The sequence below is a fragment of the Thermobia domestica genome, chromosome 15 (assembly GCF_964235325.1).
Source record: "Thermobia domestica chromosome 15, izTheDome1.hap1.1, whole genome shotgun sequence".
Taxonomy (NCBI): Eukaryota; Metazoa; Arthropoda; class Insecta; order Zygentoma; family Lepismatidae; genus Thermobia; species Thermobia domestica.
Window position 1 is genome coordinate 164,506,584 of NC_137468.1, and position 16,287 is coordinate 164,522,870.

General features: G+C 37.3%; 1 protein-coding gene across 3 annotated transcripts in view; it reads left to right on the forward strand.

Annotated features, from left to right (window-relative positions):
- Ptpmeg (protein tyrosine phosphatase Meg) overlaps window positions 1-16,287 on the forward strand; it is a 530,463-nt gene that overhangs the window by 298,872 nt on the left and 215,304 nt on the right. For all 3 annotated transcript variants that reach the window (XM_081740356.1, XM_081740357.1, XM_081740358.1), the window contains exon 4: window positions 13,066-13,226. In XM_081740356.1, the coding sequence (XP_081596482.1) occupies window positions 13,077-13,226 (150 nt within the window). In that variant the 5' untranslated portion in view covers window positions 13,066-13,076. The remainder of the gene's footprint in view (window positions 1-13,065; window positions 13,227-16,287) is intronic.

Below are 16,287 nucleotides of genomic sequence, written 5' to 3' on the forward strand. Positions count from 1 at the left end.
TCAGTCAAGATCAATGTACTTGGTATCAGTTAGTCATGAAATGTTTCTCTTTTGTTTGCACCACAACTTACTTGCGCAACTGTGCCACATGTTGAGAAAAAAATCAGTCTCGCTCTCAAATTGCCGCACTATGTAATATCCTATTCATGTCATAAAGTAAAGATAATATAAAATTCAGTATGTTCTAATCATATTCAGTAATAATGAAACTATTCGTACTAGTGAATATATATTTATATACATGTCACTACAAAGCACGAGGTGTGACCAAAGTACTCATAACGTAAAATAGTGCATTCACTATCAATTTTTTTATTGTCTTCATGGATGTCAACGCATTCTTGCCATCTCCTTTTACTAACGCCAATGGAGAAAGATTTTTTTTTTCCTTCTTGCTTAACAATAGCTCGTCAGATCCATGACATCATCATCATTGGAAAATTTGTAATCATGAAAATGTTCGTTGAATTTTGTAAATAAATTTGGGAGCTATTTGTGAATTCAGTGGGTACTCAATATTTGGAACATTTCTTGCTGGGTGACAGCTGGACTGCCTCACATGTATGCTGTGCGAGTTCATCATGATATTAGCCGTCAGTATAGAACAATTAATAGATAATCAATGAATAGCAAATTATCATGAATAATATAAGATTGAAGACATTACGTTCTCGGCGGAGACCTGTACACGAATTTTTTAGTGTTAGTGAGAATGGATACTTGTATAACACGTTTCACTGGTTTTTTTGAGGCTCAAAATAATGAACCCAGGTTTCGCCAATTAGAACAATTCTGAACCTAAAGATTGTACAATCATTTTTTAAAAAAAGAATCGAATTGGCAGCTCGAGCTCTTGTGCACCATTACTTTTGCTCCATTGATGACAAATGAGACGCCAGCCAACGACAGCTTACCTTCCTGAGATCCAAATGTATATTAAAAAGGAACAATACTGCCATGTAATAACCAACAATGTTTGTTAGTACTGTAGTAGTATATCCACCATTCCCCCACCAAGTGAACTTTGTGGTGGACAAACACCGTGTGCGTGGGTTTTCTCAGGCCACTTTCTTCATTCCACCATTTTATTCATTACTCATCATCACCGTCTTCTTGAGCCTAACCGGCATAACCATGGGACGTAAAACTCAAAGATTTCATTTCAAAGATATACCCACCATTGAATCAGTTCTTTATCATGTACTGGATGTATCCAAAGTACTGGATGGACGTTCAGAGTGGTCTGCATCAACACAACACAGCATTGTCTCTTCCAGTAGAAAACTCACGGTGCCATTTTGAATGGCGGAATATGCAGAAGCATTATTACCTAATCACTATACTATGATGTCGTGAATCTGCTGTGGCGTAAGCCCTTTTAACCGAAAGGATTTTTATCACTGTTCCAAGTCAGATATTCTAGGTTTGAGGACACTTTTCTCGACTCCATGGAAACGGATATGTTTAACAAGAGTTCTTTTTGATTCCTTGTCCTCAAATTAGTATAAAAAGTCGCAATTGAAAATCTAGACAAGCGTGGATACTTTCACCATTGCAATGAGTTGTAGTTCTTCTGATTTTTTTTTTTTTTTTTTTTTTTTTTGCTGGTGTTTTCACGTTATTCGCTAAAATAAAAAAAGGGAGGGAAGGATGAGAGTGACGAGGATCCTTAACAATGTTTAATTTTCGGTTATGTCAAGATGTATAGCATTGATCTGACGGCAATGGTTTACGAAGTTAAAAGTAAATTGAATTGATTGAACGTAGGGCAACAACACAACTGCTTCCTTGCAATTGTCGTTTTCGTGGAAAATGGCATCGACCCTTAGTCCTGATGCCAAACTAGAAAACCCTTCTATGCTCTCTCTCTCTCATACACACACACACACATGCAGAGTACATAGTCTATTTCCTTCTACTAATGGCTGAAGAGAGTGGAGAATGTAGTTTCTGGAGGCTCAGTGGAGCTTTTCCACTATGAAGTTCCGAACAGCTGTATGCTCAATCCCCCTTCGCACCCCGCACCTCGGAGGACGAACAAAACACTGTCGTCCACAGCACATGCAGAAAAAGAGAGAAAGGGTAGATCTCTGGAAGGGACAGAGAAAATAGTTGAAGATCAATACTTCAAGGAGGCAGATGTAAGGGCTTAAGTTTTTTTTTTTAGTTTTTTAGATAAAAAGGGAAAAAAGAGAGAGATTGAGAGAGAGAGAGAGAGGAAAAGCGTTCCTAAAGGGCTAGAATTAAGTTAGAAAGAGTCAGAAAAAAAGTGAAATTGGTGAAAAAAGGCTAAAGTATTGGAGAAGACATTTACAGGGGGAGTAATAATGATTCTGAGGTTAAAGAGAAACACGCCAAGAAAAGATCTTTATTGTTACGTTATATTCTTTTTTTCTTTGTTTCTTTCTCTTCCTTTTTTATTTTCAGGCTTTCAAAATTAAAATAGCTCCCAAGAGAAATTTATTCGTACTTCTTCTAATTATGAAAATTTCAGGAATACCAAAAATGCTTTAAAAAAAAAAAAAAAAAGCTTCTGTCCATGTAAAGCAAATGCTTAGCAATTATATTTCTAATTTACATTAATGGGAGACACTAGTAGCTTCATAACTTATTTACACATTTTATTTTTCTTCTTTTTCCATAAAAGTAATGAATAAAAAGATGGTTGTACTATAATTTTGGCGCCACAGTGTCGTTGCTCGATTTCCAAACTGTGCTAGTCATAAGCACGGATAGTCTTACAAAATGGATATGTCTATCTGTTTGTGTATTAACAGGTATCAGATGAAAAACGGTAAGATATATCGGGAAGTTTATTTTCTTTTTCTTTTTAAAGAATCGATTCAGTGATTCAGTAATAGTTTTGATCTCCTCTATTCGAACCAGGAGCGGTTCGGTTTCAATGGTGATCACCACAGAGAAAAAGCGGTAGTAGATAGCCTAAACCATTTTTCTGCAAACGATTTCGCATCTCAGGAAGAAAAACTGGAAGTAGTAAAAAATTCAAATTTCTTTTTTGAGTATTGCAGTGTTTTCGATAGATTCTAATAAAACAGTCCGGGATTTAAGTCCTTCACTTATTTATAAAAATATATCTCTGCAATAATTTGCAGTCTCTTTGTAAAACAGTAAAATGTTTCTCAGTGTTAAAAGAATCCTGAGCACACAGTAGTGGCTTCAGAGGTACAGGTGCAATCGTCTTAGGTTAAAGTAGGAACCCCTTCATTCATTGGAATCTCAGGGATAAATGATTAAAGGAATCTCCTTTGTCCAATGCGACCTCGGGAGATAGAGTTCCTCCGTAGCTCAATGCAGCCCGACGAGGGAGGTAGTTGTAGGATCTCTCTTTTGCCCAATGCAGCCTCCAGAGGTAAGGTTTAGAAGGATATCTTCATAGCCCAATCCCGCGCCCCCTGAGAGAGGTATTGGTAGGTTAATGATCAATTCTGCCCACTTGTGCTCCTCTTTCATGGGTGTCCTCTGAAGGGGCGATATGTGAGGAGAGGATCGTCTATCTTTGGTTTCTTTCTGAACCAACTCCGTGATTTCCTGATGTTCTCCTTCCATCGCCTGCTGGTGACAGTGTTTGTACACAATAGCATGTAGTTGTGATTGAAGCATATGTTTATAGAGATTGCTTACACGTGACTGTATGAAACCTTACATTATTGAGTTTGATACAGGGGCGGATTCAAGATGGACTTCTGGAGGGGGGGGCGGCGGGTTGTAATACTGCTACTTAGAGCTACTTTTAAGAGCTCCAAACTCTGGGATGGATTTTTATTTATATATAAAATAAGAAAGTTTCCTCTTCTTCGCCCCGATCACCCCCTCCTGGATCCGCCACTGGTTTGATAGAACTAAAGCAGTGCAAGAAAGCGAGAATTGGTTTTCTGATATAGATTCTGTAGAGATGCAAAAAAGCCGGCTTTTTTGAATCGATGGTTTTTTTCACATAAAAAGCTGGCTTTTTTGGGAAAAAAACGAGAATTTTGGAAATTTTGGCTTTTTTCAACTTCATGATTTTTCTATCTAAATAGCTTTCTTATAGTATATTCTATAGTTAGATAAGAATTCCATGACCTGAATGTGATATTTCGCTCTGAAATTCACCATCAAGATGGATGGAGCACATGTTTTACGAATTAAAGCTAACATGAAGAATGTAGTATTTGAGGGTAATTTTAGAGGCTATTTAACTTTATTTTAACTTTTGAGTTATCGACATCTCTTTTCTTCTCTAGTTTGTCATCCGTGTTTCATTTCTAAGAGCTTTTAGTACTCTAGCTTTTAGCGCAAAAGTTAAACTTGCCCGTTTTTCTATTTATCCGTCAAAGCGTACGTTTTTCAATATACCCGTCAAGCCGTACTTCCATATTTCTGTTATACTGTAGCTGTGAAGTGATTTAGCAATAATTTTCCGGACACAACCTTGAATACCAATTTATACAAATAATCAATAGCGGATTTAGAAAAGTACTTTAGGAGGGTTTTTTCTGATTGTTTCGTTTCCTAAAAAGTCCTAATTTTATTTGGGAAGTGCTTGAAGTTTATGAGTACAGGCATAATATTTCGTTTCGTTTATATGTTTAGCAATAATCTTCCGGATACAACTTTAAAAATCATTTTATACTGAGAATCAGTGGCGGATTTAGAAAAGTATTTTGGGAAGGGTTTCTTACTAATGTTTAGTTTTTTTAAACATTCGTAATTTTTATTTGACGGGAGCTTAAAGTTTATGAGTAAAGGCATAAATAATAGATATTTCGTTTGTTGCAGACATTCCGTAACTTTGGGAAACGGGCTTCAGTCCGAAAGACCGCCCCCCTAACCTTCGCAAAACCGTCACTGCTGGTAATTAGTAATAATAACGATTTAAAAACAATAAAAAAGGAAGTCGCCCAACTCACAGTACACGCACTATTTCTACTTTCACAGATGGAATGAAGAAAAGCTTTGTCAGAATGGTCGAATGCTGGTTGAATCCCGGACTTCCCGATAGAAGCGCAAAAGCTAGTTTTTTTCGGGGGGGGGGGGGAGTTCCGTAATGATATGTTGAATCCCTCTTGTTAAAAAATCAGAAAACTTGAGGATTGGGTAAACTGTGATGGTGGTTCTATAAAACTTAACTGTAGAATTTCAAGAATATACAGAACCAAAAGCTCTAGATGTACAGCCTTTAAGTGTATCATATAAATCTAAATATTTCTCTTATGTTTTATTTTAATTTAATTTGTTTCAAAAAGAGGGTATGGAATATTTTGAAGTAAAAATACTACATACTATTTTGCTAGTTATTTGTGTATTCTTTAAAAAGAAGTGTTTACTTTTAGGGTTGGCTGGTTTACACCAACTTTTTTTTTTTAATAACTGGTTTAAACCACAAAAATAAAAAGAATGAAAAATGCGAATCGTGTGAACTTCATGGTAACGTTTCCAGATATCAAACCACCTGCAATAGTTTTATTTCCCTTTCACCTTTTAATCAAGGTGTCCCATGTTCAATTCTCGGTCGAACCACAAACCTTCTTTCATGCGTAACCCAAGTAGCGGTTCGGATGTCAGTTTAAGCGAAAGTCTTCTCCTTGATAACCTCGGTATTTCGTAAGGATGTTAAGCCTAAATATACGAAACAAACCAAATTGTATATTTCTGCATGCCTAAATGCGTGTTGTTTTATAAAGAAGCCAATATTGCTTAAATATATTGATAGAAATTGGCAAAATTTATCGATTGCCTACGTAGCTTCCAACATTAGCTTGGATTGGACTTTCAATGATATCTACGTACCGGTACTAAATTTGTAATTTAATACCACAGTTTTAGCGTACTGATTATGGTACGTTGACCTTTAAATTTTACATGCAAAGCAATAACAGAATTTTCCCGTTATTGTCTTACATTTCAAGTAATGACGGGATTTTCCCAATGGCTAGGGCGGGAGATTCTCAACTTAAGAAATTTACTGACCGCACTTCTTTAAGCTTATGGGAGTTCTTCCGGCATAACCCCGCTGTTGCATAATAACATCAAGGCGAAACAAACTTATTTCTGTGAATATGTAATATAAATACATAAAGCAAAAAATCTAAGTCAAAAAAGCCTGGTTTAAACCAAAAAAGCCTGGTTTAAACATCCCCAAAAAACGGGTTTTTGGCATTTTCAAAAACAACCACGGTTCTTGCCAACTCTGCTTACTTTTGTATATAGGAGGTTAAAAAATTCTTATTATATACATTGGTTAATCCTGTGGAATTCATAATGTAAATATGTCGAAGAAAAATTGTTTGAAATATTTTTTCGAAATTCATAGTTTATTTTCGATGTTTTATATTATTATCAGCATCAACCACTAATTAAATGATTTTTTGTGTTATAGAGAAGCGATACAAAGTCTGTTTTATCAATTTAAAGCAGTATTTTGAAAAAAGCCCAAAATTTCCCAAGCAAAAAAGCAAAGCAGAAAAAACCGAGTTTTTTTTCCAAAAAAGCCGGTTTTTTTCCGAGCCCTTGCATCTCTAAGATTCTGGGTCCGAATAATGCGTTTCGTGTCAATCTTATTCCTGAATTGAAACCGGAAGTGGTGGAAATTACGATTTCCTTAATGAACACTGATCGCTTTGGTGATAAAATGGTAATAAATAACAGGAAGTAGTTTTATTTATTAATTTATTCTGATCTATTATCTTGATCTCCATATGTATACAAAGTTTCCTTCTAGCTAAATGGTTAACGTTGCTGTGATGCGGGAGATCGAGGTTCAATTCCAGATGAAAGGATTTTCAAATCATAATAACATATATCAATGATACTCTCAAGGTTTAATTACAATCTATGTATGATTTTCTAATGTACTGTGCAGTAAAAATCTGTTGACAAGACTTCTAATGAATATTTACTTTGAATGCAGAGCAATCTATTATTTACTTTTCAAATACCTTACTTGATAAACTTTTATTCTTCTTCTTCTTCTTCTTCTTCTTCTTCTTCTTCTTCTTCTTATTATTATTATTATTATTATTATTATTATTATTATTATTATTATTATTATTATTATTATTATTATTATTATTATGAACAACATCCATCAACGTATTCACCTCTAGCAAAATTATATATAGCGCTTCTTTTTGGGGAAGTGGTTAACGCAAATGGTTCCGAATTGTTCCTGATGAATACTTTTAAAAAGTGGATCCCGTCTTAGTGGGAATTCATAACTCAAACTGACTAATCGTAATATTAGAGTGTCAAAACAAAATTGAGTGAAAAATTTAAACAGTTAACAAGACAAAAATATATGATTTATTGTTCAAATTACGCGTAATTACATCATTTATAATAATTTACGATACTGCCTAGATATTATACTTGCGCCACTGTTACTCCGGCCTGGTCTAACTAATTTGTTTAGCCTTACTAACGTGCAAGCATGTGGAGTTAATACAATCTAACGCATATCCCTGAACTTCACCAATAAGTTACGGCTGTACGGATTTTACTTATTGGCGTGATATGACAACATCCAAGTGCTTTCAAGAACATGAAACCATCAGCAGCCAACGACAGGCGAGCTGTCTGCTGCTGACTTCTGCTTTATTGGTAGTGCTGCACGATTGGAGGACGGTTCGTACAACGACACAACTATAATAAACTTTATAAGAAGCGTAGATTCACCAATCCACCTCTGATCATTATCAAACTAATTAGTATCCATAATGTTACCGAATTAAATATCATGTTAGACCTAATCACATAACTACAGTGTTTCTTCCAGACATGTTTTTGCCCCCCCACCCCGGAGAAGACCAAAATAATTCGTCTATAATACAGGGTGCGGCAGAACTGACTAAGCAGTTTCTATCAATTACCGCGATAGCTGTGGGGGGGGGGGGGTAGGCAGTTGCACGTGGTCTGCCTTTGTTCAGTCGTTGACCCGATTTTAGTAGCTAATATGGTCTGGACCGGTGCACATCGTGGCTTTGCCGTTCGCGCTTATTATGAAAACAACAGATCTGCGATCGCTACACAACGATCGTTGAGGGGTGATGTCGAGTGGCCTGCGCGGTCACCAGATTTGTGCATTTGTGACTACCTTCTTTGGGGATATCTCAAGGAAAAGGTTTTCAAAAGCCGCCCTCACACCCTACCAGAGTTAAAAAAAACAGCGGAGTATTGACGAAGTTAATGCCATATCCCGCGATATGTGTGCAAGAGCTGCTCGAAACTTCAGAGATCGTCTACAACAATGTATTGATGCAAACGGCCGCTATCTTGAGGACATCATTTTCAAAACTAAATGAATGTAAAATGGTATATTGTACTAATTTAGAAAATAAAAACATTTTTTCTCTATATATCCAGATTTACTTTTTATTTGTCCTTAAAACTGCTTAGTTGGTTCTGCCGCACCCTGTATAATAATAAATAGAATAGTACCAGCAGTGCTCCCTCCGAAATTCTAAGTGTGCCAGCCCGGAACATTGTTTCTGAAAAAAACACTGCATAACTACCCCTTCTGTAATATCTCGAAATACAACGAAACCTAAAATGCAATAAGTTCATCAATCTTCATACATAAAACACCATTTATCCAATAAATCTTTATATAAATTACATTAATTTTGCCAAATACAAGTAGTAGAATACTGCATGAGTGTTCTGCCCGAATGTCGGTTCTAGCCCACTTACCATAACATGTAGGTGGAGCCACTAAGGAGGGTTAGGCTGGCCAGTTACTTTCTCCTGTTGTTCAAGTAGGATTAAGCAAACTAGAAATTTAAGACTTGGAGTAGACAAATAGATTGATAATTAGGATTAGTGGTACCAAGTATTTAAAAACTGCAATTTTCGTTGAATGTCACTTGTACATGTCATTACTATTTCTTCTATAAAAAGCATTGCGACCTCCGATAGTGTGAAGGGCCTAGCACCTTCACAGAGGGTAAGTACAGCTCACAGATGACGAGAAGAACCCTAGCAGAAGTAGTGTGACATAGGTATGGGCTCGCCCACTTTTCGCACGAGGGTTTCAAATGACACCACGGAATAGCACACATATACCTTTACCCGGAGTAGCAGACGACATCGAAGTATAGACCACACCTCAAAAACCGAAAATGGACGTGACCTTTCCCCGCTTCCCCTGTTTTAGGGTTCTTCTCGTCATCTGTGAGCTGTACAACTCTTACGATATATACAGAGTGTTTCAAAACAACACCGACAACGTTTGGGAGGTGATTCTTAACACCAAGATAAGGCAAAAAAGTATAGACCAACCTGGGTGCACAAATGCTTCCTTTCGGAGTTAGGCTGCCGAAAACGTGAAAAAATGAATTTTAAAGATTCATAGCTCCAAAACTGTGAGATCTACCGTAGTCGGGTCAAGACTTTACTTAGGAACTTGTATGTGGCCCATCTAAATATCTAAGTTTAAGAACCCTGTGGTACTTCTGCTACAATTTTTCTAGAGGTAGTTGGTGAGTACTTCAAGTTATATGCCAATAGCCAAACTCCCTCTATAAAAATTGTTGTGTGAGTACCTTAGAATTCTGAAACATGTATTTTTGGATAGCGCACACATTAGTTCCTAAACTACGGTAGGTCTCATAGTTTTGTAGCTATGGACCTTTAAAATTCATTTTTTCACGTTTTCAGCAGCCTATAACTCCGAAAGGAAGCATTTGTGCACCCAGGTTGGTCTATACTTTTTGTCTTGTCTCAGTGTCAGGAATCCCCTCCCAAACGTTGTCGATGTTGTTTTGAAACAACTCTCTCTCTCTCGCTATATATATATATATATATATATATATATATATATATATATATATATATATATATATATATATATATATATATATATATATATATAATACGAGGGTTGGGGCAAAAGTCATGGCAACTATTTTTTTCTTGAAGATACCAGTCCGGTTGGAAAATCTGACATATACATACGAAAGGACATATATATATACACGAGGGTTGGGGCAAAAGTCATGGCAACCATTTTTTTTTCTTGCAGATATGTGAGCGGATCAGAAACTTCTATGTGTCGTGTGGAAGTTCTGCAGGCATAGTGTGTATGCAGAACAACAGATGGCTCTGTGATAGCTGGTAGTAGCACAGCGAGGCCTGTGAAATCAGTCAGTTGGTGAGTGTCGTGCGAGATGGAAGTAACCCGTGTTGAGCATCGCGCTTACATCAAAATAGCCGTTCTCCGAGGGTGAAATGCGATTTAATGTCACAGTGAATTAGTGGAAGCCCTTGGTAATAATGCCCTACCATACCGGACAGTAGTACAGTGCGTAGGAAAGTTTCAGCAAGGACGTGTGTCAATCAGTGATGAGCAACGTTCGGGACGACCTGTCAGTGTGCGGACCGACATGGCACGTGTCGTCATCCACCCACCGTACTCTCCTGACATATCGTCCCGTGACTTTGATTTCATTCGAAAGATTAAGGAACCACTATGTGGTAGGCGGTTTACAACACGCGAGGACATTGCTAATGCTGTGCGCGAACAGGTGACCCGATTCACACATGGTGTGGCAAATGCTGAGGCGGATGATATTCAACGCCTCCCACATCGTTGGCAGCGCGTGGTGCAAGTAGCAGCGGACTACTTTGAGGGTCTCTATGCTCAGGTTTGTCATGTCAACTGTATGCGTACTGTGTTGTCATTCTTTTGCACCGTGAAGGCCATATAGCCCTGTATACTACCGTAATAAATTAGTGTGTTACGATATTTCAGTGGTATTCATTGTCCACACATGTAGGTAACACCTTGTCCTTTCGTATGTATATGTCAGATTTTCCAACCGGACTGGTATCTTCAAGAAAAAAATAGTTGCCATGACTTTTGCCCCAACCCTCGTATTATATATATATATATATATATATATATATATATATATATATATATATATAGCGAGAGAGAGAGAGTTGTTTCAAAACAACATCGACAACGTTTGGGAGGGGATTCCTGACACTGAGACAAGACAAAAAGTATAGACCAACCTGGGTGCACAAATGCTTCCTTTCGGAGTTATAGGCTGCTGAAAACGTGAAAAAATGAATTTTAAAGGTCCATAGCTACAAAACTATGAGACCTACCGTAGTTTAGGAACTAATGTGTGCGCTATCCAAAAATACATGTTTCAGAATTCTAAGGTACTCACACAACAATTTTTATAGAGGGAGTTTGGCTATTGGCATATAACTTGAAGTACTCACCAACTACCTCTAGAAAAATTGTAGCAGAAGTACCACAGGGTTCTTAAACTTAGATATTTAGATGGGCCACATACAAGTTCCTAAGTAAAGTCTTGACCCGACTACGGTAGATCTCACAGTTTTGGAGCTATGAATCTTTAAAATTCATTTTTTCACGTTTTCGGCAGCCTAACTCCGAAAGGAAGCATTTGTGCACCCAGGTTGGTCTATACTTTTTTGCCTTATCTTGGTGTTAAGAATCACCTCCCAAACGTTGTCGGTGTTGTTTTGAAACACTCTGTATATATCGTAAGAGTTGTACAGCTCACAGATGACGAGAAGAACCCTAAAACAGGGGAAGCGGGGAAAGGTCACGTCCATTTTCGGTTTTTGAGGTGTGGTCTATACTTCGATGTCGTCTGCTACTCCGGGTAAAGGTATATGTGTGCTATTCCGTGGTGTCATTTGAAACCCTCGTGCGAAAAGTGGGCGAGCCCATACCTATGTCACACTACTTCTGCTAGGGTTCTTCTCGTCATCTGTGAGCTGTACTTACCCTCTGTGAAGGTGCTAGGCCCTTCACACTATCGGAGGTCGCAATGCTTTTTATAGAAGAAATAGTAATGACATGTACAAGTGACATTCAACGAAAATTGCAGTTTTTAACATTGCGGGACATATCGTCCCGTGACTTTGATTTCATTCGAAAGATTATATATATCCAACAGACAACTTTCATTTATTACTAGTGTTGCCCACGACACGAGAAGCACATTGAAATTCGAGACTAGACGGGAAATTTCTCGATTTTCGTGAGCAACACTAGTTGACGCAAGTCTTACGAGTAACACTGTTTTAGTGGTACATAATTTATAGTGTGAAAAGTATAAATTGACTAAGTGATTAGACGAATATAATGAAGGTTTATCAACGTTTAAAGCAGCGGCGTCATTAAAGGGGGGCAGGAGAAGGCAATTGCCCCCTCCCAAGATTTTGAAAAATACATATAGTTTAATCGATTGTCTACTAATGTACTATGAAGGTCTTATGTTGGTGGTGCTCTTGCCTCCCTCAAGCGAAGTTTGTAATGACGCCCCTGGTTTAAAGATACGCAAGTCATTATATAATATACTCAAATGATAAATATAGTTTAATTGTAGTTATATTACACCGTTGGTGACTCTCTCGTAACGCTGAAGGATTCTGGTAACTTCTGATGAGATTAAGATAAAAATCAGGGCATGAATTTGTAGATAAATATACAAAACGAGATGATAAAAATTTTGCAGACAAGATTAGAAAAAATTAGAGACGGGAAGAGAAAAGCTATTTCAGATTCAAGCCAAAATCAGGAAGTATTCTTCTAGAATTGAGATTAGAGGAGATGGGACAGCCTTATTTCTCATCTCGTCTTGTCTCGTAGGTACTACTATTAACCACCGTTGTATCATACATGCAGATCTTCACCGTATACGAGTCTTACAATATTAGAACACATTTTAATCAAGACCGTTTAATAAGAATGGGATAGATATTTGAATTAAAAACACACACACACACACACAAATTCTTTATGGAAGACATATCTAGACCCAGGGCCAGATCCAGGGACGAGCGATTGCCCCCCCCGAAGAGGAAACTTTCTTATTTTATACGTAAATAAAACCCATCCCAGAGTTTGGAGCTCTTAAAAGTAGCTCGAAGTAGCAGTGGTACAACCCACCGCCCACTCCAGAAGTCCGTCCTGGATCCGCCCCTGTCTAGACAATGGGACGATAGATGTATTCTGTATTTTATATGGAATGTTGGTGTATAATGGCTGTTTTCTAACTGAATTTTATTATTTTATGTTTGTAGGTCGATCCGGAATGATCGAGAGCGTGTCTCGACGCGCTTTCGGAGGCTCCAGTGGAACATACAACGTTCGCGCGTCAGAACTAGCAAGAGATCGAAGGTTGAAGACTATCAGCGCCACTGTCACCTTTCTCGATGATTCACAACACTCATTTGAAATAGAGGTAAGTGTGAATTTTTTTAAAATAATTTTTTTTATAAAGGTTAAACTTAAATCAAAGAATGGCGTACGAAAACTAAATTGAACTATACTGACCGCGACGACTCGTGAAGCCTGGGTCCTACACGAATGATAGAACTTCTTCCCCTCACGTGTGATGTATCGAAAGAATTCGGCGTAATTGGTAGAGCTGCCTTCCGAACGCACACATGGGAACAAGTGAAACAGCAGAAGTGCACCAACAACGTTGTCGAATAGGGATGCGCACGAGACGAGTCGAGACAGGATTTTCCTGACAAAATTCAAGTCGAGACACGGCTCTTCCAAGAGAGAAATATACATTTTTTCGAGTCGAGACATCACTTTTACAGCACATTTTCGAGACGAGACAGCCACAAATCTTGTCTCGTGCGCATTCCTATTGCTGAACTTGGAAGACTTGGCAAACGAGAGACAAAATACAGCAATTAAACAACTATAACACGAACAGTGACAATTTTTCGAATTAAACGATAACAATAATAATAGCAAAATATAAAACAACGAGAACAGCAATAAAAAGAAAAGTTAGCGGCAATCTGACAACACTGTACTCTCAGGCAGGGGGTAAAATGAGGGGGAACGCGAGGGTACGTCGTCCACCCATTTCCATAAAACATCTGTTGCGGCCCCACTTGCAAAAAAATACAATGGGCAAAGACAGGCAGGGGGGACGGCATGGAGTCATGCGTCCCCATATCTTTTCAGATCCACTTTTACACCTGCTCTCAGGAGATAATGTCTGTATAGCGGGGCAGACGATAATGTAAAATTTCATGGGTGGGGTTTGACGATCAGGACACATCCTCACATTCTGTTGGGTAGTAAAATTGGTAGATCTAGGTCAAGCTTCACGACTCCTCGCGATTACTATAATAGATAGTGCATGCTTTTAAAATAATTTATTTTACATAAATAAACTTTTGCGAATTCTATTTTGAACTTCAGTAAAATAAAAAAGAAAATAGGATTTTACCCAAAAACAATGGTACTAACGTGAGGTATGCTATACTTTGCATTGTTGAAGAGAGTGATTCTCCTTCTATGTTCTCACTGATTTCAACTTTGAACGGTAGGAGTAAGTCTGTAATTTACAACAAAACAAATACTACCTTCTGTGAAAATCTGAGTTGTTAAATTTATTTTACTGAAAACATGTAATATAAAATCAGGGAAAATGTACTGCCTCATAATTTATCCATTTCAATTTCAAGCAGTTCAGACGATTGGAAATTCTCAGACAATATTTCGCTAAATTCGACCAAGATCAATTTTTTCACGAAAGTTGTCATTGATATTTTTTTTTTCTAATCTGGGAGAGGGGTTAAGTGACTCCTTATGTTTGATTTACTTTAGGCAGTGGGGATTATGTGAAAATCTCAAACAAGAAATACACACGCCAGATTGTCAAAATCCAACAATTTTACGAATTCGTCATAGAACATTTTTTTTTTTAACCCGGAGGTAAAGCCACGTCTGTTATCGATTAATTTAAATCCAAACAGTGAGAATAATTCTGAAGCCTTAAAAAAGTTATACTGTACAAATATGTAATATTTTTATGAAATACAGTAAAACCTGTCTTCAACGGACCCTTTATTAAACGGAAAACTGTCTTAAACGGAAATATTTCACGGTCCCATGAATTTTGGAGAACAAAACGTGTAAAATTCCCTTCATTAAGCGGAAACTGTGTTATGCGGACAACGGAAAGAAAAATAAACATTTAACGGAAAATTCTGAGTTCCGGACTACAGCGTTTAGAAGGTGTTTAGACATTCTGTGAGACATATACATTACACTGTCTGCGATAAAATGTTCGTTCTATTGTTAAATATTTCTGGACAGTGTTGACCTTCCCCAACCACTACTCATATTCACCCCCACTAACTGTCCTTAATCCCCGCAACTTAATCAAAAATCATACGGAATGTTGGAAAGAAGAAAACGAGATAGAGGAAGAAGAGGAATACGATACCGAGTTCTAAGAAGAGTGTAGAATAAATACATATCAAGATTCTCTCAGAAGTTTAAAGGAACTGCAAAAATTTTCCTTACGAAAAAATGATTCTGATTCACTTAGTATAATTTCTCAGGCTAAAGTTTATGCGGAAAGTCAAGCAGCCAAGCGGCAATGTACACAGAAAACCCTGCTTGGCCATTAGAAAAATAAAGAAAACGTGTGCATAGCATATTTTGTATTCATTTTTTGTGTGTGTGTGTATTTATTCGTAGAAGAAAGAATTACTGTAATCGAACAATGTACGTACAGCAATATATTTCCTCAGTATGCCCCTTTATAAGCATGTATTAAAAAAAAAGAAAGGAAAGGTCTACCTCCACTAAGCGGAAACCTGACTTTAACGGAAACTTTTGCAAGTCCCGCTCGATTCCGCTAAAGACAGGTTTCACTGTATATTGTAAATCATATTTTAAATCCAGGGGACAGTAATCCAACTCACATTAGGGAACTAAATTCACCCTCATCTTTGTCCTAAGGACTACGGATTAGGGAATAGAGTGAAAAAAAGATACATAATATTCTATCAAAGTCGAATTAGTTTCACCAAAGTTATTCTGGAACTTAAAAAAGAGGCAGGAAGGGGGAGGTAAATCCATTGCTTTATTCTTTACTTATTTGAACTCCATGCGAAGGGAATGATGGGAAACCTAAAAGAAAATGTAGGACATATTATATCAAAATCGTACGTTTTATTAAAATCAAAATGATCGTGGAGCATACTTTTTAATTCTTTCTTTGGGGGAGAGGGTGTAATTCATACTTTCGTTCTTGACAGATTTTAATCCCAAGCGGTAGAGATAATCAGATTGTCCTAAAGAAATTATGCACTATCTTTTACCGTAATCAAATTATTTTTTACCTGGTTTACAATGGAAAATTATCTGGAATGTTAATGTTCAATCTGGAGTCAAGTTTACCTCATTGCACCACCTTATTCTTAAAGCATTACAATCTCCGAACATTATTTCTACGAGTTTGTACTAAGACATATACAAAGTTTTAT